This window comes from Danio rerio, chromosome 5, assembly GCF_052040795.2.
Source record: "Danio rerio strain M-AB ecotype USA chromosome 5, GRCz13ab, whole genome shotgun sequence".
NCBI classification, from domain to species: domain Eukaryota; kingdom Metazoa; phylum Chordata; class Actinopteri; order Cypriniformes; family Danionidae; genus Danio; species Danio rerio.
Window position 1 is genome coordinate 2,253,540 of NC_141025.1, and position 22,961 is coordinate 2,276,500.

At 39.4% G+C, this 22,961-nt stretch overlaps 1 protein-coding gene and 1 long non-coding RNA gene across 13 annotated transcripts in view; both read left to right on the top strand.

Annotated features, from left to right (window-relative positions):
* Nucleotides 1-17,643, top strand: part of cita (citron rho-interacting serine/threonine kinase a) — a 231,861-nt gene extending 214,218 nt beyond the window's left edge. For 4 of the 12 annotated variants that reach the window (XM_087253077.1, XM_087253081.1, XM_087253079.1 and 1 more), the window contains 8 exons: nt 1,076-1,168; nt 1,260-1,368; nt 2,252-2,380; nt 2,476-2,556; nt 8,067-8,145; nt 8,237-8,416; nt 10,806-11,139; nt 15,325-17,643. In XM_087253077.1, coding sequence (XP_087109203.1) covers nt 1,076-1,168; nt 1,260-1,368; nt 2,252-2,380; nt 2,476-2,556; nt 8,067-8,145; nt 8,237-8,416; nt 10,806-11,139; nt 15,325-15,351 — 1,032 coding nt within the window. In that variant the 3' untranslated portion in view covers nt 15,352-17,643. Of the gene's footprint in view, nt 1-1,075; nt 1,169-1,259; nt 1,369-2,251; nt 2,381-2,475; nt 2,557-8,066; nt 8,146-8,236; nt 8,417-8,678; nt 8,764-10,805; nt 11,140-15,324 lie in introns of those variants that run through there. The other 8 variants (XM_087253078.1, XM_087253082.1, XM_087253080.1 and 5 more) reach the window with 2 other exon arrangements.
* Nucleotides 17,644-18,823: 1,180 nt separating this feature from the next.
* The window catches only part of LOC147843774 (uncharacterized), a 321,977-nt gene continuing 317,839 nt past the window's right edge, over nt 18,824-22,961 (top strand). The window contains exon 1 of the long non-coding RNA XR_015490917.1: nt 18,824-20,205. This is a non-coding gene — a long non-coding RNA (uncharacterized LOC147843774). The remainder of the gene's footprint in view (nt 20,206-22,961) is intronic.

Below are 22,961 nucleotides of genomic sequence, written 5' to 3' on the forward strand. Positions count from 1 at the left end.
GAGCGTGTCAGCTGACAGTCACGCACTGCTAAATGATTGTTTCGAGGACTGCATATGAAGGGACGACGGCACCTGTAAGGAAAAGGAATGAACCAAGCTGTTTTTATATTTATTTCAAAGTGTTTTCATGCCTAAACTAAGCGAAAGCACAGAACAGACTTGCATTTAATAGCAAGGGGCGGCCCCTGGTGGTTCAGCGGTATGGGTTGCATATAGGGAGGATCGGCTCTTTAATGTTTATTCGCCACCCTTCAGAGAAAAACTGACAATACAGGACAATATCTTTAAGGGATGACAGCAGGTTAGAACTGTAAAATACTGAAGAATCCCGGGAAAACAGGAGGGTTGACGGGTATGGTCAGGTACGCTCACGTCAATCTGGCAACCTGCACTTGCATGGACTTTTCAGAGGAGAGGCAGATTGAAAATGTGTTTTGATCCATGAGTGCAATACCTAGTTCAACCACTGGAGGTCAACCTTACAGCACCTTTAAAGACAGAATTCTTTAAAATTGTACAATGAGGACTTTTTGCTTCATTTTAAAAATGAAATACTTTTCAAAATTAATTATTTAATTTATTAAAACACAAAAGGTTTCAGTGTTCATACAGCCTGTTTCATTCATACTGTTATCTGTTATTTATTTCATGTGCAGTTGGACTAAATTATGTAAATTCTGTTGTTAAAAACTAATTATTATGCAAAATATCTGAAAAACATATTTATAATAATATATATACACAAACAAACTCTCTGCTTCTCTGAATTTCGCCAAATATTGCTATTAACTAATTTCTTAAGTTAAGAAATATTCTGCAAAATGTATTTGTGTAACAAAAATAAATACAATTCCTCTGCTTCTCTACATTTATTCATACACAACTGTTGAATTTATTTGCAGCATTTAAGGCAAAGTCATTAATAAGCAACTAATTCAACTGCCTAAAAAAGAACAGTAATGGAAGTGATTTAACTACTGTAACTACCTGTAAATAAATACACCCAACAATGATCATGACATCACTGTAGAGGATCATAAAGCTGTTGTTTAACTGAATGAAGTGTGTGTTTCAGATCGACACAGGCATGTGTATCTGTGCTGCGATGCCCAATAAAATCACCATCCTGCGCTTCAATGACACACTCAACAAGTTCTGCATCAGAAAGGTGAAGTACAGTATAAAACACCTCTTCCTGCACGCCAGAGATTAGTGATTATCATCTGTTAATGTGTGTGTGTGTGTGTGTGTGTGTGCAGGAGATCGAGACGTCTGAACCCTGCAGCTGCATTCACTTCACCGGATACAGTATCATCATCGGCACCAACAAGTTCTATGAGATCGAGATGAAGCAGTACGTGCTGGAAGGTGAGAGGATCCATACTGGTGCTGGAGTGCTAGAAACACTGTTTCTGACATCATAAGAGTGCATTAAACCGCAGACGGCGCTCTAGGCGGGTGTTAACAGTAGATGGCGCTCTATGCTAGTGTATAACAGTAGATGGCGCTCTAGGCTAGTGTATAATAGTAGTTGGCGCTCTATGCTAGTGTATAACAGTAGATGGCGCTCTAGGCTAGTTTATAACAGTAGATGGCGCTCTAGGCTAGTTTATAACAATAGATGGCGCTCTAGGCTAGTTTATAACAGTAGATGGCGCTCTAGGCTAGTTTATAACAGTAGATGGCGCTCTAGGCTAGTTTATAACAGTAGATGGCGCTCTAGGCTTGTTTATGACAGTAGATGGCGCTCTAGGCTAGTTTATAACAGTAGATGGCGCTCTAGGCTAGTTTATAACAGTAGATGGCGCTCTAGGCTAGTTTATAACAGTAGATGGCGCTCTAGGCTTGTTTATGACAGTAGATGGCGCTCTAGGCTAGTTTATAACAGCCTATTTCTGTAATTGGTCAGTTGCTCCATCTCAACTTTAATGCCACATAATTAATGTAAACACATCTCACTATGAAGACTTTTGCCATTTGCTTTCTTAATGATAGTTTTAGACTCAAGTGGTGTTTATTAGATATTGGAGGCAAGCAAAGGCTGTTTGTAAAGCATGCAACGCCATCTGCTGGTAAAAACTAAACTCAGAATCTATTCATGAAAAAGAATCGCAGTGAATTGGGTTAAACCTCTGAATTTATACAGTACTATCTTTTAAATCACAATGCATGAATTTATTAAGTCACACACACACACACACTGTTTTATGCACTACTGATGAACTGAACCTGCTTATGTGTGTGTGTTCAGAGTTTCTGGATAAGAATGACGTGACGTTAGCGTCCGCCGTGTTCGCCGCCTCCTCCCACAGTTTCCCCATCTCCATCATCCAGGTCTCCAGCGCGCCGCAGAAAGTGGAGTATCTGCTCTGCTTCCACGGTGTGTGTGAATATAATCACTGTTTAAGATGCTAAACGTGTGTGTGATTAGTGTTTAACCAGTGTGTGTGTGTGTGTGTGTGTGGTTTGTTGTAGAGTTCGGAGTGTTTGTGGATGCATACGGACGCAGGAGTCGCACCGATGACATCAAATGGAGCCGCCTGCCTCTGTCCTTCGGTAAAACCTGCTCACTGTATCGGGTTCATTCATCTACTTATAAGTCTGCCTAATAGTGTTTTAATGGGATAGTTTCAATCTGTTTACACTCATAAACGACAGAGAAAAGCTCTAATAACACCAAAGAACAACCAAACATTCTTCAGGCATTCACACGAAAACACTGGATTACAAGTCAGGATTATTCGCCCTATTGTTAAATATTTATTCTTTTATATTTTTTCTGAATTTCTGTTTAATATTGTGCAGATTTCTTCAAGTTTTTCTTCAAGCTTTCTTCAAGTAGTTTTAATAACTAATTTTTAATAACTGATTTATTTTATCTTTGTCATGATGACAGTAAATAATATTAGACTAGATATTCTTCAAGACACTAGTGTTCAGCTTAAAGTGACATGTAAAGGCTTCACTAGGGTAATTAGGGTAAAGTTAGGGTAATTAGGCAAGTCATTGTATAACAGGGGTTTGTTCTGGAGACAATCCAACACTAATATTGCTGAATTTGGCTAATAATGTTGACCTTAAAATGGCTTTAAAGTTATTTTAATTCATAGCCCTATTTTCCCCAGAAGAAAAAATTTTATAGGAAATACTATAATGAAAATGTCTCTAAAGGGTCATGACACCCCCCACTTTTGGTTCAAGTCTGCCTCAGATTTTTTTCAGAAGATGCATCATAGTGGGTGTGGAGCTCCGCGATCAGAGGCAGGAGTGGCTGTAGCCAGCTTGGTTTTATAGTTTACAAATTAAAATGCAAAGAAATAAACAGTAATTTAGTGCCCTGCTACATTTGTTATTCGCAATTTCATATACAGATAACCACAATTTATATCGGTTTAAAGATAACCGTGTTCATATAAACACTAAATGAGGACTTTTCCCTTAATCCCCGGGTCTGAATTAGGGATGCTCAAAATAATGGATTAACCGTTAACCGAAAGGGTGCGTTTGTGACGATTAATGCTATCAGTTAAACGATTAAAAATATTGTTTTATATATTTTTAGTTTGGCTGCATAAGGGGCCGATTAAATGCGCCTTTGCGTAAGGGGCATCTTTTGCACGCGGCTCATCCCAGAGCAGCAGTTTGTGTTGTCAAGACAACTACAGAGAACTTTTAAAGAGCTGGTTTCCTACATTCATTCTTCCATGGCGGAGACCAAAATGCATCCATCAACGGCTACATTACCCATTCAAAACATTCAGTTATTGTTGTTGTTTTTAATAACGGATTATAATCGCACCAAAACGTATTAAAAGGTAAGTGAATTATAACAGCGCAAACTTTTCTGTAACCGTATAGTGCTGTGCGCTATTGTTTAATCCTTTGGCGTTACGTGCTGACTGACTGACTGACTGACAGGTGCGCGATGCGTGAGGCCAGCAAACACGCAGAAGCTTTCAGTTAAGATGAACACCGTTTCTATAGTTATACTTTATTTAGAGATAAAGGTATATGGCTCTGTATATAATCACTCTATCTTGCTGGAGTTTATAGCCGTTTCGCTTTACTTCAGGACGCATTAACACCGCTCTGAAGGTCTAATCGCTGTTTTAAGTTATCCAGAGCTGTATGAATGTACACATCTTGATTATCATGATATTATTAAATATTACAATTGTAACAACACAGACAGCAACACTTCTGCACAATCGATACCCAGCTGATTCAGTCGTTTATAAGAGGACCGCGCCTCTTCTCTTCTTTTTTCCCTGTCAACATAAAGGCAGTGAGGTGCGCCTTGTTTTCGGCCGTTTTCGGCCCCTTGTTTAACTGCAAGACATATTTAACTAGCGGGACGATAACGTATAACCCGTGCCTACAGAAACATTTGCCAAAGAAGCAAAATGGAAGAAGAATATTGCTGTTTGATCGAGACGTGTTAATGCTAAACCAGTGCTTATGTTGACCTGGATCTGCGTCATAAACGCAACAAATAGGCTTTACTTTTTATTTTATTTTTTATTTTACAGCTTAAGGAAACCACATGTCAAGACATAATCTTTAAAATAATGATTTCTATTAAAAATGTAAAAAGGTTTTGTGATTATAATAATACAAACGGGGCATTAAATAAAGGCATATTTTCCATGGAGCGAGCGATTTGAGGAAGTCTGCTATTTTATTTGACGGAAGAAAAAACATATGATTGGAAAAAAACAGCCTGCCGGTTATTAAAAAGAATCAGTCAGTGTTTTCGTTTTGTAATAAAAATTAATTATTTAAGTGAAAATAATTTAGGGCAGTCCTATTTATTTTATTCATTTTATTTAGATTATTCTGTTCTTCTGTGCTAAACACTGCAGGTGCGTGAAGATGCTCTGTTGTTCTGTTCCGCTATTAACATATAAAAATAAATCAGTATTTTAAAATGCAATATTTAATGTGTCAGACACAAAATAGACACGTCTATTTGTTTAATATAAAATGAATAGTAATCTGACCAGTTAACCGGTAATAACCGATTAATGAGCGGCGGTTGTTGGTTAGCAAAATTAACCGAAATGAGCATCCCTAGTCTGAATGCAGACTCAGTGCAGCAGGTCTCTTGCCCTGTTTATTTTAGCCATTAGCCCTGCTGGTAATCTGGAGGATTTAGGTGAACACAGCAGCACAGCGATATGTCTAAATGTGTACGAACTTCTGATAAAAGACAACGTCCGCCATTCTCCAAATCTCGTACTGCTCTCAGGACAAAAATGCTTGCTGCACACACACAGCTTTGCTGTATCGGCCCTGACAGCATCATGGGGAAAAACATGCAACAAACCTGTGGATGTTGGAAACAAACACATCCACCCTTCATGAACAGCTAAATACTGCGTGCTGTGGGTCCGTGGACGTGTCTCACCCAGTCACTGGGTCTCACAGCTTGGCATTGGCAGGTCTGCCTTGCCACGGAAACGTGCAGTCATGAATAATTAAGAAGCCGGCTCTTCTCATAGGATAAGAAAACTCCACTATGAATAATAATGAGAAACCGACACGTCATCACTTCACTTGCAGTTCTGTGCTACGTCTCCAATTTTGATCCGCTCTAAAAATCATTTTAAACCCGGAAGCTGAAATTAGCTGACAAAAGCTCAACATTATCCAGTTTTCCCCACAATTAAAGCTGACAGGTGCTAATGTTGTCTTAACTGATGCTCAACACACACACATCTGTTAATATAAAAAGAAAGTACTCGAGGGTTTCGTGAACCTTTAATCTGTTAAATGTTGTTTGGGAAATATTTGAGGCACAGTTTATAACAGTAGAAAATGTATCAGACACTATAACATAAACACTCTCTGTTTATTTTAACTTTCATAAAAACCAAAATGTAAACTGTTGATTTAAAAAAAGGCATTATTAGCATTATAAAAATATGTTATAGATTAGGGTTGGGCCGATAGACGATGGCCAATAGACAACATGATGCTGAGCCGGCATCGCCGATCCTCCGCCCCCCACCCAAATACATAGAGACTCCTGGATACCGCAAACGAGTGAAAATCTCCCGGAAATCGCACGTCTCCCTCTCGTCCTGAAATAAGTCGCGCCCCTCTCACCACCGAATCCCTCCTCTCTTCAGACACGCTGCGCACACTCTGTCAAACACAGAGGGGAGTATTTACTTGCGGGGAGGAGTTTCTTCATCTCAGCTCATGGATTTCCAGGCACACACAGCCAATTCGGGGAGATATAAAACGCAAATAAATTATGTAAACGCAAAACCGAGAAAACTGCAACTCACAAGCGCGTATTGAACCATGGAGGTCGTACCGAACGGTTCAATATTATATTGAGAACCGTGGCATTCCTAGTGTATATATAAACGGTCACACTTTACAATAAGGTTCATTAGTTAATGTAAATTAATGCATTTACTAACATGAACAAACAATGAACAGTACATTTACTACAGTATTTATTCATGTTAATAAACGTTAGTTAATGAAAATACAGATGTTCAATTCAATTTCAATTCAATTCTATTCAGCTTTATTTGTATAGCGCTTTTACAATGTAGATTGTGTCAAAGCAGCTTCACATAAATGGTCATAGTAACTGGAACAGTGTAGTTCAGTTTTTAGTGTTTAAGTTCAGTTCAGTTCAGTTTAGCTCAGATCAGTGTGATTTAATCATTACTGAGAGTTCAAACACTGAAGAGCAAATTCATCGATGCGCAGCTCTACCAATCCTGAACCATGCGAGGCAGTGGCGACAGCGGAGAGGGAAAAAAAACTTCACCTGATGGGAGTGAAGAAAAAAAACCTTGAGAACCAGACTCAGTTGGGCACGACCATTTTAATTTCTCCGCTGGCCAAAAGTCTTGTGCAGAGCTTCAGTCACCACGCTGGCCTCAGCGAAGACTCGTCTGTCTCTGGAGCGTCGCTGGAATCAGACTCATGTTCTCCACTCCCCACGACCATCAGCGCAGCAGCAGCTCAGGATACGGCCTGGTCCCGCATATGGAAACCTTGGGATCATCTCATCGCTAGTCTTGGATCCAATCAGTGACTCCGCATAATCTGAGGGCCTCGGGATGAGTATCCCCAGGTGGAAATGGAGAATAATTAGCGTAGCTGCTGTTCATAGTGTATATAAGCAACATGTAGAAGCCTGTGTGGAACCCGCTAAGTGATGCATTGAGTGTGCTTTACTAAACAGACAGGTCCTTAATCTAGTGTTGAACTGGGAGAGTGTGTCTGAGCCTCGGACGTTATCAGGCTATTCCAGAGTGTAGGAGCCATAAACGAGAAAGCTCGACCTCCTTTAGTAGATTTTGCTATTCTAGGTACTACCAGAAGCCCTGAGTTTTAAAATCTTAAAGAGCGAGTTGGATTGTAGCGAGACAGAAGGTTGGTTAGATAAACAGGAGCTCGATTATTTAGAGCTTTATAGGTGAGAAGTAATATTTTATTGTTAAGAAGTAAGATGTTCATTGTTAGTTCATGTTAACTCATGGTGCATTAACTAATGTTAACAAGCATGGACTTGGATGGTAATAATGCATTAGTAAATGTTCAATTATGATCAATAAATGCTGTTCATGTGTTGTTCATGATTAGTTCATGTTAGTAAATGCATTAACTAATGAACCTTATTGTAAAGTGTTACCATATAAACAGTCATCTTTTTCTCCATCTTTAAAATACATATTTTTTACATTATACAAGAAAGCTTTTCATCTGGCGAGACTTTAAAGGAATACTTTTTTGTGTGAATCCTTTAAAAATGGTAGAATTTTAACCAAAAGTTGACTTTAAGGAACTGTTTTCGATTTTTCTTTTGTCATTTATTGTGGTTTATGTCTTTTATTGTTAATTGAGGAATGTTTCATAGAGAGCTTTAATTTATAGACTGTAAATTCAATCTTTTTATTTTTTGGCCCTGAAATAGCCAATGAAGCTGATATCGCAGAAAACTCTTAGCCCTCTCTCTCTATTCTGTCCTCCACCTTTGATTTTATAATGAAACACACACTTCAGCCCCTCACAGATGAATATTGTGTGTTTCTCCGCAGCGTACAGAGAGCCGTATCTGTTCGTGACGTACTTCAACTCTCTGGACGTCATCGAGGTTCAGAGTCACTCTGCGCTGGGGTAAAACTCATCCTCCATGATTGTAGTTTTAGGTGTGGTTGCAGTTCTGTATGTTTGCAGACTGAATGGAGTGTGTTGCTGTTGTGTTCAGGCCTCATGCTTACGCACACCTGGACATTCCCAACCCGCGCTACCTGGGTCCTGCCATCTCCTCGGGTGCCGTGTATCTGGCCTCGTCCTACCAGAACAAGCTGCGGGTCATCTGCTGTAAAGGCAACCTGAGTCAGGAGGCGGCCAGCGCAGAGATGCAGAGGAACGGATCTACACGCAGGTCAGTCCACAGATCAGGCTTTTCAAGTGACACGTGATAAAAGCTATCCATGTTAAAAGGAGTTTTGGTCGTAACCGTCTGCCTTAGTAACATGCACAATTTCTATTTTAGAAATGCTTTCTATTTCCAAAACGTCATAACAGAACAGCAGCATGAACTACTATGACACTGATCACCTCAGGTGCTGATTATGTGCTTTATTCAGCACATAATCTGGCTGCGAATGGTCCAGCAATTCTGACTGTGTTTCTCTTCTTTACAGGAAGAAAAGTGCTTTCTTTATATGTGCGAAGGAGTGACAGCATGAACATTTTAACATTTGACGAATAAAGAGATTTTAAGGAGAATTTTGATTATGAGAGACACTCAATGCTCACGTCATGAACTGTTATATCACTTTATAGCCATTAATGTGTTAAATGCAACGTATTTCTATGGCTTTATCAGCTCTGCTCAACATCAGACTCATTTATAAAGTTATTTAAGAGCATGATTACTGTTAACATGGAGATGATGGATGAAGAAGACACGTTTCTAAATCATTAGAGAGGTGAGCGAGTGGTCCGGTCAGTTTAACTGGTTTATTAGCACTGGTCTGACGGGTGTGTGTGGTTTATTATCGGACACAATAATATGCTACTGTAAATATATTTCTTCTCTTTTCACTGGGGAATGTCTGTCAGGGGATTGTACATGCTCTTCACCAGTCTGTATCTCTATCTATAGTTTTCACCAGAGTACCAGAGTTGCTGTTTCTACAGTCATTCATTCATTCCTTTTCTTGTCGGCTTAGTCTATTTATTAATCCAGGGTCGCCACAGCGGAATGAACCGCCAACTTATCTAGCAAGTTTTTACGCAGCGGATGCCCTTCCAGCCGCAACCCATCTCTGGGAAACATCCACACACACATTCACACACTATGGACAATTTAGCCTACCCAATTCACCTGTACCGCATGTCTTAGGACTGTGGGGGAAACCCACACGAAGGCAGGGAGAACATGCAAACTCCACACAGAAACGTCAACTGAGTAGAGGTTCGAACCAACGACCTTCTTGCTGTGAGGCGACAGCACTACCTACTGCGCCACTGCCTCGCCTTCTACAGTCATAATAATGTTAAATCAGGAGACCTTTAAAACCTCGCATGTTACTAAAAGACACATTTGTTTGACCAGAATTACTGTAAAATGTTAATTATTAAGATGTTACTGTAATAAATATTTCTGTCTAAATATATACTTTTAAATATTTAATTGTATATATATATATGTGGATACTGTGATATGAAGTTCTCAGAGTAACATGATCCTTCAGAAATCACTAAGTCACTAAATCACTAATAGAATAATTTTCATTCTCAGGATTATTTCATTATTATTATTATTTTTAACTGCATTAATTAAAATATTATTTAAAATTAGAAGGGTTTTTCCTGGAATATACACTCACCGGCCACTTTATTAGGTACACCCTACTAGTTTTGCTTTCAGATCTGCCTTAATCCTTGGTGGCAGAGACTACTGGAAATATTCCTCAGGAATTTTGCTCCATATTGTCATGATAGCATCACACAGTTGCTGCAGATTTGTCGGCTGCACATCCATGATGCCAATCTCCCGTTCCACCACATCCCAAAGCTGCTCTATTGGATTGAGCTCTGGTGACTGTGGAGGCCATTTGAGTACAGTGAACTCATCGTCATGTTCAAGAAACCAGTCTGAGATGATTGAGCTTTATGACATGCTGCGTTATCCTGCTGGAAGTAGCCATCAGAAGATGGAGACACTGTGCTCATAAAGGGATGGACATGGTCAGCAGCAATACTCAGGTAGGCTGTGGTGTTGACACCATGCTCAATTGGTACTAACGGACCCAAAGTGTGCCAATAAAATCTCCCCCATAAAGTATCCCCCATACAAGGCAGGATGATCCATGCTTTCATGTTGTTGAGGCCAAATTCTGAGCCGAGCATCTGAATGTGTCAGCAGAAATGGAGACTCATCAGAGCAGGCAACGTTTCTCCAATCTTCTATTGTCCAGTTTCTGATTAAAAATTTGTGTTAACGAGCAGTTGGTCAGGTGTACCTAATAAAGTGGCCGGAGAGTGTATATGTGATATATATTATTTGTGTCTTAAATAACTTTAAAGCTATTTTTTCTTTCCGCATTTCCTATAACAAATCATTCTACTTAAGAACTAACCTGTAGAAACGCATAACTCTGGTACTTTGGTGAAGGCTGGTTATAATGGTACATGTGTGTGTGTGTGTGTGTGTGTGTGTGTGTGTGTGTGTGTGTGTGTGTGTGTGTGTGTGTGTGTGTGTGTGTGTGTGTGTGTAAAGAAATGATAACACTTCTGATTTCTGTCCTCCTTTTTCCTCTCAGCCCAAACAAGCGTGGTCCTCCCTCCTACAACGAGCACATCTCCAAGCGTCTGGCTGCGATGCCTGCAGTCCAGGAGGGGCTCCAGCAGCCAGGAACGCCGCACCGCTACCGTGAGGCCCGCACTGAGTTCCGCAGGGACAAATCCCCTGCGCGGCCCCTGGAGCGAGAGAAGTCCCCCGGCCGGATGGAGAGATCGCCCGGACGCATGATGGAGAGATCACCGGGCAGAGTGATGGAGCTGCGCAGGGAGAGATCACCAGGGCGAGCGTTTGAGGAGCCCAGACAGAGACTGCACACGGGATCAGCACGAACACCCATCAACACTGTCAACAAGGTCAGAACACACACCTCACTATCAGACCAACACTGTCAACACGGTCAGAACACACACCTCACAATCAGACCAACACACATCAACACTGTCAACAAGGTCAGAACACACACCTCGCAATCAGACCAACACTGTCAACACGGTCAGAACACACACCTCACAATCAGACCAACACACATCAACACTGTCAACATGGTCAGAACACACACCTCACAATCAGACCAACACACATCAACACTGTCAACATGGTCAGAACACACACCTCACAATCAGACCAACACACATCAACACTGTCAACACGGTCAGAACACACACCTCACAATCAGACCAACACACATCAACACTGTCAACAAGATCAGAACACACACCTCACAATCAGACCAACACACATCAACACTGTCAACACGGTCAGAACACACACCTCACAATCAGACCAACACACATCAACACTGTCAACAAGATCAGAACACACACCTCACAATCAGTCAAACACACATCAACACTGTCAACACGGTCAGAACACACACCTCACAATCAGACCAACACTGTCAACACTGTCAGAACACACACCTCACAATCAGACCAACACACATCAACACTGTCAACAAGATCAGAACACACACCTCACAATCAGACCAACACACATCAACACTGTCAACAAGATCAGAACACACACACACACCTCACAATCAGACAAACACACATCAACACTGTCAACAAGATCAGAACACACACCTCACAATCAGACAAACACATATCAACACTGTCAACAAGATCAGAACACACACCTCACAATCAGACCAACACACATCAACACTGTCAACAAGATCAGAACACACACCTCACAATCAGACCAACACACATCAACACTGTCAACACGGTCAGAACACACACCTCACAATCAGACCAACACACATCAACACTGTCAACACGGTCAGAACACACACCTCACAATCAGACAAACACACATCAACACTGTCAACAAGATCAGAACACACACCTCACAATCTGACAAACACACATCTACACTGTCAACAAGATCAGAACACACACCTCACAATCAGTCAAACACACATCAACACTGTCAACAAGGTCAGAACACACACCTCACAATCAGACAAACACACATCAACACTGTCAACACGGTCAGAACACACACACACCTCACAATCAGACCAACACACATCAACACTGTCAACACGGTCAGAACACACACCTCACAATCAGACCAACACACATCAACACTGTCAACACGGTCAGAACACACACCTCACAATCAGACCAACACACATCAACACTGTCAACACGGTCAGAACACACACACACCTCACAATCAGACAAACACACATCAACACTGTCAACAAGGTCAGAACACACACCTCACAATCTGACCAACACACATCAACACTGTCAACAAGGTCAGAACACACACCTCACAATCAGACAAACACACATCAACACTGTCAACAAGGTCAGAACACACACCTCACAATCAGACCAACACACATCAACACTGTCAACACGGTCAGAACACACACACACCTCACAATCAGACAAACACACATCAACACTGTCAACAAGATCAGAACACACACACACACACCTCACAATCAGACAAACACACATCAACACTGTCAACAAGATCAGAACACACACACACACACCTCACAATCAGACAAACACACATCAACACTGTCAACAAGGTCAGAACACACACCTCACAATCAGACCAACACACATCAACACTGTCAACAAGATCAGAACACACACCTCACAATCAGATCAACACACATCAACACTGTCAACAAGATCAGAACACACACCTCACAATCAGATCAACACACATCAACACTGTCAACAAGATCAGAACACACACCTCACAATCAGACCAACACACATCAACACTGTCAACACGGTCAGAACACACACCTCACTATCAGACCAACACACATCAACACTGTCAACACGGTCAGAACACACACACACCTCACAATCAGACAAACACACATCAACACTGTCAACAAGATCAGAACACACACCTCACAATCAGACCAACACACATCAACACTGTCAACAAGATCAGAACACACACACACACCTCACAATCAGACAAACACACATCAACACTGTCAACAAGATCAGAACACACACCTCACAATCAGACCAACACACATCAACACTGTCAACAAGATCAGAACACACACCTCACAATCAGACAAACACACATCAACACTGTCAACAAGGTCAGAACACACACCTCACAATCAGACCAACACACATCAACACTGTCAACAAGGTCAGAACACACACCTCACAATCAGACCAACACACATCAACACTGTCAACAAGATCAGAACACACACCTCACAATCAGACCAACACACATCAACACTGTCAACAAGGTCAGAACACACACCTCACAATCAGACAAACACACATCAACACTGTCAACAAGATCAGAACACACACCTCACAATCAGTCAAACACACATCAACACTGTCAACAAGGTCAGAACACACACCTCACAATCAGACAAACACACATCAACACTGTCAACACGGTCAGAACACACACACACCTCACAATCAGACCAACACACATCAACACTGTCAACACGGTCAGAACACACACACACACCTCACAATCAGACCAACACACATCAACACTGTCAACAAGATCAGAACACACACCTCACAATCAGACCAACACACATCAACACTGTCAACAAGGTCAGAACACACACCTCACAATCAGACAAACACACATCAACACTGTCAACAAGATCAGAACACACACCTCACAATCAGTCAAACACACATCAACACTGTCAACAAGGTCAGAACACACACCTCACAATCAGACAAACACATATCAACACTGTCAACAAGATCAGAACACACACCTCACAATCTGACAAACACACATCAACACTGTCAACAAGGTCAGAACACACACCTCACAATCAGACAAACACATATCAACACTGTCAACAAGATCAGAACACACACCTCACAATCAGACCAACACACATCAACACTGTCAACAAGGTCAGAACACACACCTCACAATCAGACAAACACACATCAACACTGTCAACAAGATCAGAACACACACCTCACAATCAGTCAAACACACATCAACACTGTCAACAAGGTCAGAACACACACCTCACAATCAGACAAACACACATCAACACTGTCAACACGGTCAGAACACACACACACCTCACAATCAGACCAACACACATCAACACTGTCAACACGGTCAGAACACACACACACACCTCACAATCAGACCAACACACATCAACACTGTCAACAAGATCAGAACACACACCTCACAATCAGACCAACACACATCAACACTGTCAACAAGGTCAGAACACACACCTCACAATCAGACAAACACACATCAACACTGTCAACAAGATCAGAACACACACCTCACAATCAGTCAAACACACATCAACACTGTCAACAAGGTCAGAACACACACCTCACAATCAGACAAACACATATCAACACTGTCAACAAGATCAGAACACACACCTCACAATCAGTCAAACACACATCAACACTGTCAACAAGGTCAGAACACACACCTCACAATCTGACAAACACATATCAACACTGTGAACAAGGTCAGAACACACACCTCACAATCAGACCAACACACATCAACACTGTGAACAAGGTCAGAACATACACCTCACAATCAGACCAACACACATCAACACTGTCAACAAGGTCAGAACACACACCTCACAATCAGACCAACACACATCAACACTGTGAACAAGGTCAGAACATACACCTCACAATCAGACCAACACACATCAACACTGTCAACACGGTCAGAACACACACCTCACAATCTGACCAACACACATCAACACTGTCAACAAGGTCAGAACACACCTCACAATCAGACAAACACACATCAACACTGTCAACAAGGTCAGAACACACCTCACAATCAGACAAACACACGTGTGTGTGTGTGTGTGTGTGTGTGTGTGTGTGTGTGTGTGTGTGTGTGTGTGTGTGTGTGTGTGTGTGTGTGTGTGTGTGTGTGTGAGAGAGAGTGTGTGTATCTCATCATTTGACAGCACTAATATATATTCAGGGGTTGGACAATGAAACTGAAAGGGCTGGTTTTAAATAATACCCAATACTGTGTGTGTCCAGCAGGTGTGGGATCAGTCATCAGTGTAAGAAGAGCATCCAGCAAACTCCACACAAACCAAGAGGAAACTCACAGCACAACGTCCTGCTCCTGAAGGCCTTAGAAACACACACACACACACACACTGATCTGGCCAGCGTTCACTAGTGCTAACCTCTCCAAAACACTAGCGTCCACACACACACACACACACACACACACACACACTTTTGCCTGTTGTTTGTCTTGGTTTTCCTGTCTCTTCTCTTGTTTACGTCCCTCTGTTTCCTGTGGAAGTTTGTTTCCGCTTCACAGTTAAGGAATTGAAACTGAACTCATCTCACAGTTCTGAATATTTGACTCAGTCGTCAGTCTGAAACAGCTTGCATTTCTCTCTTTCTGAATTATAAGTAAGACAACATGGTAGTTTTGAGTTTACATCTGCAATTCAGATTGCAATTTAATTATGGGATATAATTAAACATTTTCAGATAAGATCATTTGCAACAATTCTTATTTGTACTACTCTCAGCGACGCATTATAAACTTGATATCATTTAAAATGAGTCGGTTAAATATTATTAGTCACAATATTTGCAATTAATATACATTTTTGTTGTCATAATTCAATATTTTTTCGGTCCATTATAAATTCAATACAAGTATATATATATATATTCTTTTGATGAATCTTAATTCAAAATTTGTTGTAAAATATATTTGAACAATTCCTGTAATTCTCAATTTAAATCTAATGAATATAAAGATTTTAGAATCTGAATTTACATATATGCAAATTAAATCTAACTTGCAATTTTGTTTACATCCTTGTTTACATCCTGCGTTAAATTAACATTCATCTTTTAATAAATGTTAATTCAAGATTAGTTTATTGTTTGAGGATTTGAACAATTCTTGTAATTCTGAATTTAAATCTAATTAATATGTTCGTTAACTGATATTGAAATTTGCATATATGCATATTAAATATCAGTTGAGGTTCTGTGTTTTACATCCTGATATTCTTTTAATTGATCTGAATTCAGAACTTGTTGTAAAATAACTTTAAATTCTGAATTGCAGGAATTGTTCAAATTTAGTTCATATTGTTTTTAGAATCAGAATTTACATATATACAAATTAAATATAACTGGCAGATCTGTTTACATCCTGCGATTCTTTTAATGAATCTTAATTCAAAATTAGTTTACTGTTAAAATATTTTAACCATCTAATTAAAAAATTGTTGCTAAATATATTTGAACAATTCCTGCAAATCTGAATATAAATCTAATTCATATTTTTAGAATCGAAATTTACATATATGCAAATTAAATATAACTTGCAGATTTGTGTTTACATCCTGCGATTCTTTTAATTAATCTTAGTTCAAAATTTGGTTTTTATTGTTAAAATATTGTAATTCTGAAATCAGTTCTAATGAATATTTATTTCTTAAGAATCGAAATTTACATATTTGCAAATTAAATATAACTTGCAGATCTGTTTACATCCTGCGATTATTTTAATAAATATTAATTCAAATTTAGTTGATTTAAAGTATTTTAACGGTTCTAAATCTAATGAATATTTCTTTAGAATCGAAATTTACATTTATGCAAATTAAATATAACTTGTAGTCCTGCGATACTTTTTTTTACGTAAAAAATTGAGACAAGTTCAGAATCATGAGATACGTTTAATTTCGAAAGCACACTTCCACAGCTTCCTCTTGACTTCCTCCCTTGTTTCCTTCCTGCACTACCCACAATCCCTGGCGACAGCGTAGCGTCCGTCTCGAAGGAGCGGAGACTTTGTAAACCTTCAGAATGTCACGTTAAACAGCTTGTAAATATACTCCCGATGTGATGTTTTTTATAAGACTATCAAAGCGAATCGCGAGGCGGGTCTATATTTTTGTTAAAAAATAAAAATAACCGAATGGCAAGAAACTCATTTGTAACGCGCGTGGATTGCGAACCGTTCCCAGCGCTTCACCGTGGACCGTTGTGCTTGAATCAAGCTGGCGTGTGTTCGTCGTATCGTGATAATATCGTCCGCTTTTTCTCGATAGCACACACACACACACCGAGACGGTTTTCCACGATGAACTCAGGATTAGAATGTATGAATCCTACGGAAATTAATTTCTGCGAACGAATTGTCGTTCTGTCGCATGGAGACGTGGTTTTCTTCTCATTTCTGTTTCATGCTAATCCATGCTACCGTTTAACCCACTGCTGACCAGAGATGTAGCGTTTCTTGTTTGATCATTTTTTATGATTATGGTCTGATAGCATTATCTATAGCCACTAATAAACTAAAGATCTATCTTTATCTGAGCCTCTGCGTCTGCCTCTTTGTGTTCGCTAGCCACCATTTGATTTATTACTAGATTCATAGGGTGGTCAAAAAAATGTTTGTTTAGTTTTTGAAGATACTAAATTATCTTTATCATTAAGAGGATGGAGAAATGTAGAGCTGGACTGTTTTATTCATTTGCAGAACATTTGTGTTTGTTTACAGATATAAAACCCATATTTTCTGTGTTATTTACTAAATTACTAATAATTTAGCCTTGTTTGACTCGGATTTAAATGAACCATTTAATTTCTGTTGTCTATGCACTAAGATTTATATCGAAGTCCAGTTATAAAATTTAATTACAGGACTTAAAAATCCCCATTAATCTCACTGCACAGACAAACTATAGTCATTGATCTGTTGAGATTATTCTACAGTTGCTATGGTAACACAACAACTATATTGATTGATCTGTCATGGCGATTCTAGTGTTGCTATAGTAACACAACTACTATAGTAATTGATCTCTTGTGGTGATTCCACTGTTGCTATGGTAACGCAACAACAATAGCAATTAAACACTTGTGGTAATATCACTGTTGCTATGGTAACGCAACAACCATAGTAATTGATCCCTTGTGGTGATTCCACTGTTGCTATAGTAACACGACAACTATAGTAATTAATCTGTTGTGGTGATTCCACTGTTGCTATTGTAACGCAAAACAATTGTAAATGATCTGTTGTGGTGATTCCACTGTTGCTATGGCAATGCAACAATAGTAATTAATCACTTATGGTGATTCCACTGTTGCTATGGTAACGCAACAACTATAGTAATTGATCACTTGTGGTGATTTCACTGTTGTTATGGTAACGCAACAACTATAAGAATTGATTACTTGTGGTGATTCCACTGTTTCTATGGTAACGCAACAACTATAGTAATTGATCACTTGTGGTGATTCCACTGTTGCTATGGCAACGCAACAACTATAGTAATTGATCTGTTGTGGTGATTCCACTGTTGCTATGGTAATGCAACAACTATAGTAATTGATCACTTGTGGTGATTCCACTGTTGCTATGGTAACACAACAACTATAGTAATTGACATTAACGCAGACATATTATGGAAGTCACACACACACACACACACACACACACACATCACCTTTAATATAAATGAAAGTAATAATAATCAGTCCAGTAGTCGGTGGTGTCGAGTTTGGCAGTGTGTTGTGCTTTAATTTCATTCACACAAACGTCTTGCTAAGCGCCAGCAGCGGCTCATACAGCGAGAGAAGAGCAGCATTGTGGGAGGCCGAGACGTCCTCTGAGATTCAGGCGATGCTTTCAGATCAGCTGCGTATTGCTCAGGTTGAGTCCATCAAGCTTTCATTTCATTGGCTGTACAAGTGGCATAATATACATACACATTAACTGTACACAGATTCAAGTGTGCAAAACTCATCCTGCGCTCCTTAAAGGAACAGTTCAGCCACTCATCTAAATCACCCCATCATTTGCTCATCCTCAAGCCATCCTAGGTGTAGATAACTTTCTTTCTGTCGTAACAACAGGGTTTTAGTAGTTTTTGATTTTATCTCTGCTTTACATGCTGGATTATGGTGTTTCAGGCTGTGCAATATGAGGATATGTATCACACACACACACACACATTTTAAAATGTAAAAATATATTCTTTTACATGTGATCAATACATATAAACTATAAATTGATTGAATTTACAGAAATGGTACTATATTGTTAGTAGGATATGAGATGACTTGTATCATGATGTGACATTTTTGCCATATCTCACAGCCTAATGGTGTTGGATGGTGACTTTTATTTTGAAGCTTCTAAAAGTGCATAAATAGTGACTTTTATTTTGAAACTTTTAAAAGTGTATTTAGTGCTCAGCATAAATGAATACACCCCATATATTTGTATCCCTTTTTCAGTGAATATAGGCAATTGGTTCTGGTGCATTTAAATAAAACCAATACATTTATTAAATATGTGTTAATCACTGAACATCTTTACAAATAAATAAATTATACATTTAAATTTATGCAAAATATTGCACAAAAAAAGAAAGATACAAACTAAATTACAAACTACTAATTAGCTTATTCAATTCCACTATAGAGCATGTGTGTCGGCTGTATGGTAAACCGGAGCACCCCGAGGAAACCCACGCCAACACTGGGAGAACATGCAAACTCCACACAGAAACACCAACTGACCCAGCTGGGACTCGAACCAGTGACCTTCTTGCTGTGAGGCGATCCTTCTACCCACTGTGCCACCGTGACGCCTCTTTATTAAAGTTTTATTTAATAATTTTCCCTAATATTAAAATAAAGGTGGACTCATTTTTTTTACTTATTTTGTAGATTAGCTCCAAATTTGGCTTCAGAACAGACTAATCTAATGTACAGGCAGAAATACACTTATTGGCCACTTTATTAGGTACACCTGTCCATTAACACAAATTTCTGCAGCAGCTCAATGCATTTAGGCATGTAGACATGGTCAAGAGGATCTGCTGCAGTTCAAACTGAGCATCAGAATGGGGAAGAAAGGGAATTTGAGTATTTCAGAAACTGCTGATCTACTGGGATTTTCACGCACAACCATCTCTAGGCTTTACAGAGAATGCTCCGACAAAGAGGAAATATCCAGTGAGCGGCAGTTCTGTGGAAGCAAATGCCTTGTTGATGAGGCCAGAGGTCAGAAGAGAATGGCCAGACTGGTTCCAGCTGATAGAAAGGCAACAGTAACTCAAATAAGCACTCGCTACAACCGAGCTCTGCAGAAGAGCATCTCTGAACACACAACACGTCCAACCTTGAGGCGGATGGGCTACAGCAGCAGAAGAGCACACCGGGTGCCGCTCCTGTCAGCTAAGAACAGGAAACTGAGGCTACAATTCACACAGACTCACCAAAACTGGACAATAGAAGATTGGAGAAACGTTGCTGCTCTGATGAGTCTCCATTTCTGCTGACACATTCAGATGGTCAGGTCAGAATTTGGCATCAACATCATGAAAGCATGGATCATCCTGCCTTGTATCAGTGGTTCAGGCTGGTGGTGGTGGTGTAATGGTGTGGGGGAGATTTTCTTTGGGTCCATTAGTACCAATTGAGCATCAACGCCACAGCCTACCTGAGTATTGCTGCTGACCATGTCCATCCCTTTATGAGCACAATGTCTCCATCTTCTGATGGCTACTTCCAGCAGGATAACGCAGCATGTCATAAAGCTCAATCATCTCAGACTGGTTTCCTGAACATGATGATGAGTTCACTGTACTCAAATGGCCTCCACAGTCACCAGAGCTCAATCCAATAGAGCAGCTTTGGGATGTGGTGGAACGGGAGATTGGCATCATGGATGTGCAGCCGACAAATCTGCAGCAACTGTGTGATGCTATCATGACAATATGGAGCAAAATCTCTGAGGAATATTTCCAGTAGCTTGTTGAATATGACACAAAGGATTAAGGCAGTTCAGAAGGCAAAATACCGGAGGTGGTAAGGTGTACCTAATAAAGTGGCAGGTGAGTGTATATTACTGTAAATCATCCTATAGAAAATATTAATTTAAAAGAGAGATTTCAGAGAGCTCATTTATGCTGAGCACTGCATTTAGTGACTTTTATTTTGAAACTTCCAAAAGCACATAAATCCATCATCAGACTACCCCGTACGCCACCAGGGGATTAATCGTGCCTCATAAAGTAAATCAAAGTGTTTTTGTAACTGAAATATTACCATTTTTATATTATAAACTCAAATCACTGACTTCCAGTGTTGACAGGTAAATGCTTCAAAATAAAAGTCACTACCCAACACCATTATACAGCATTGAAGAGCTGGGATAAAACGTCTCCGACTGTTAGTCATATACACGGAGGATAACTTGAGGGTGAGTAAATTTTAGGGTAATTTTGATTCCTTTGCGTGAACAACCCTTTATTCTGATCCTGATTCAGTTCAAGAGTGTCGATAACATGATATTATTAAAGTACATGAATCAGAAGATTTAGCCTGTGAAGATTTGGCCAAAGCTTGCATCAAGTCTGCTTCGCTCATTCGCTTGTTCACTCTCCTTGTGATTAAAAGTTGTACAGATTTCCATTGATTTTGATTTAAAGGGACAGTACACCCTAAAAAAAAGTATATTTCTTCACCATTTACTCTTTCGAGTGGTTTTAAAAGATCAATTTATTGATCATCAAGAAGATATTTTTAGGAATGTTGGAAAAAACAGACACTGACTTCCATAGTAGGAACAAAAAAATAATATGGAAGTCAACCAGGGTTGCCAAGTCCACACATTTCCTGCAGAATCACACTATTTTTAACCACTTGCCACAGGTTGTATTTTAATTCTCCATGTAAAACACTTGAAATTAATTAAATTTACATGATTCTGTTAAGTATTTTACTCTATCAAGTACTTATTCCACTGATGATAAAGCCTGTGTTAGGAAGTTGAAGTGGAGTAAAAGCACACTATTGTTTTTATTACCATGGTATTATGCATGTTTGCGAGTTTATTTATTTAATATCTATTAATCATCTATATTTTATTTGTCTCTGTGTTTATATTTGTTTTTATTCTGCCTCTTTACATTAAACACAATATTAAGCTTACATGGTAACACATTGGTAGGTATCTCCAGGATTGTTGCCAAATAATAATAATAATAACTGCAAGCGTGTATGTAATCTAGTGAAGAAAGTTTGTTGATTTTTACAATTTGATTAATATCTTAAACAATTAAGTTTTAATTTTAAAATATTTTTAATCTACAAAAAATTTCCCAAGTTTGGGGTTCAGTTCTGATGAAGTTGTTCTGCATTTTAACTGGATGAGAGATTATAATGCTTGCTGTGCTGTCAATCATAAGGTAAAACTATTTTTATGAAAACAGAATGTTTATAATCACTAATATACATTTATTTTTAAAGACAAAACTGTGTATAATGCATACAGTGAAGTAAAATACATATTTAGTGGCATATTTTGAGTTTGTATATTATTGGGTGAGTTTTGTTGCACAATCTGGCAACCCTGATGTATATTTTCCATCAGTATATCTTCCTTTGTGTTCAACAGCAGAAAGAAACTCAAACTGGTTTTGAACGAGTGAGTGAATGATGACAGTTCTATTAAGTTTGGGTGAACTGGCCCTTTAAGAAGCGGATGCTGAGACGCATTAAACTCACAGCTTTCAGATCAGTTTGCATATTTAAAGATATAGTAGCGGGACTGTTTGTATGGAATTATAACATTGATTTTTGACTTAATATGCAGACCTCGAGCACAGGTGCTGGAT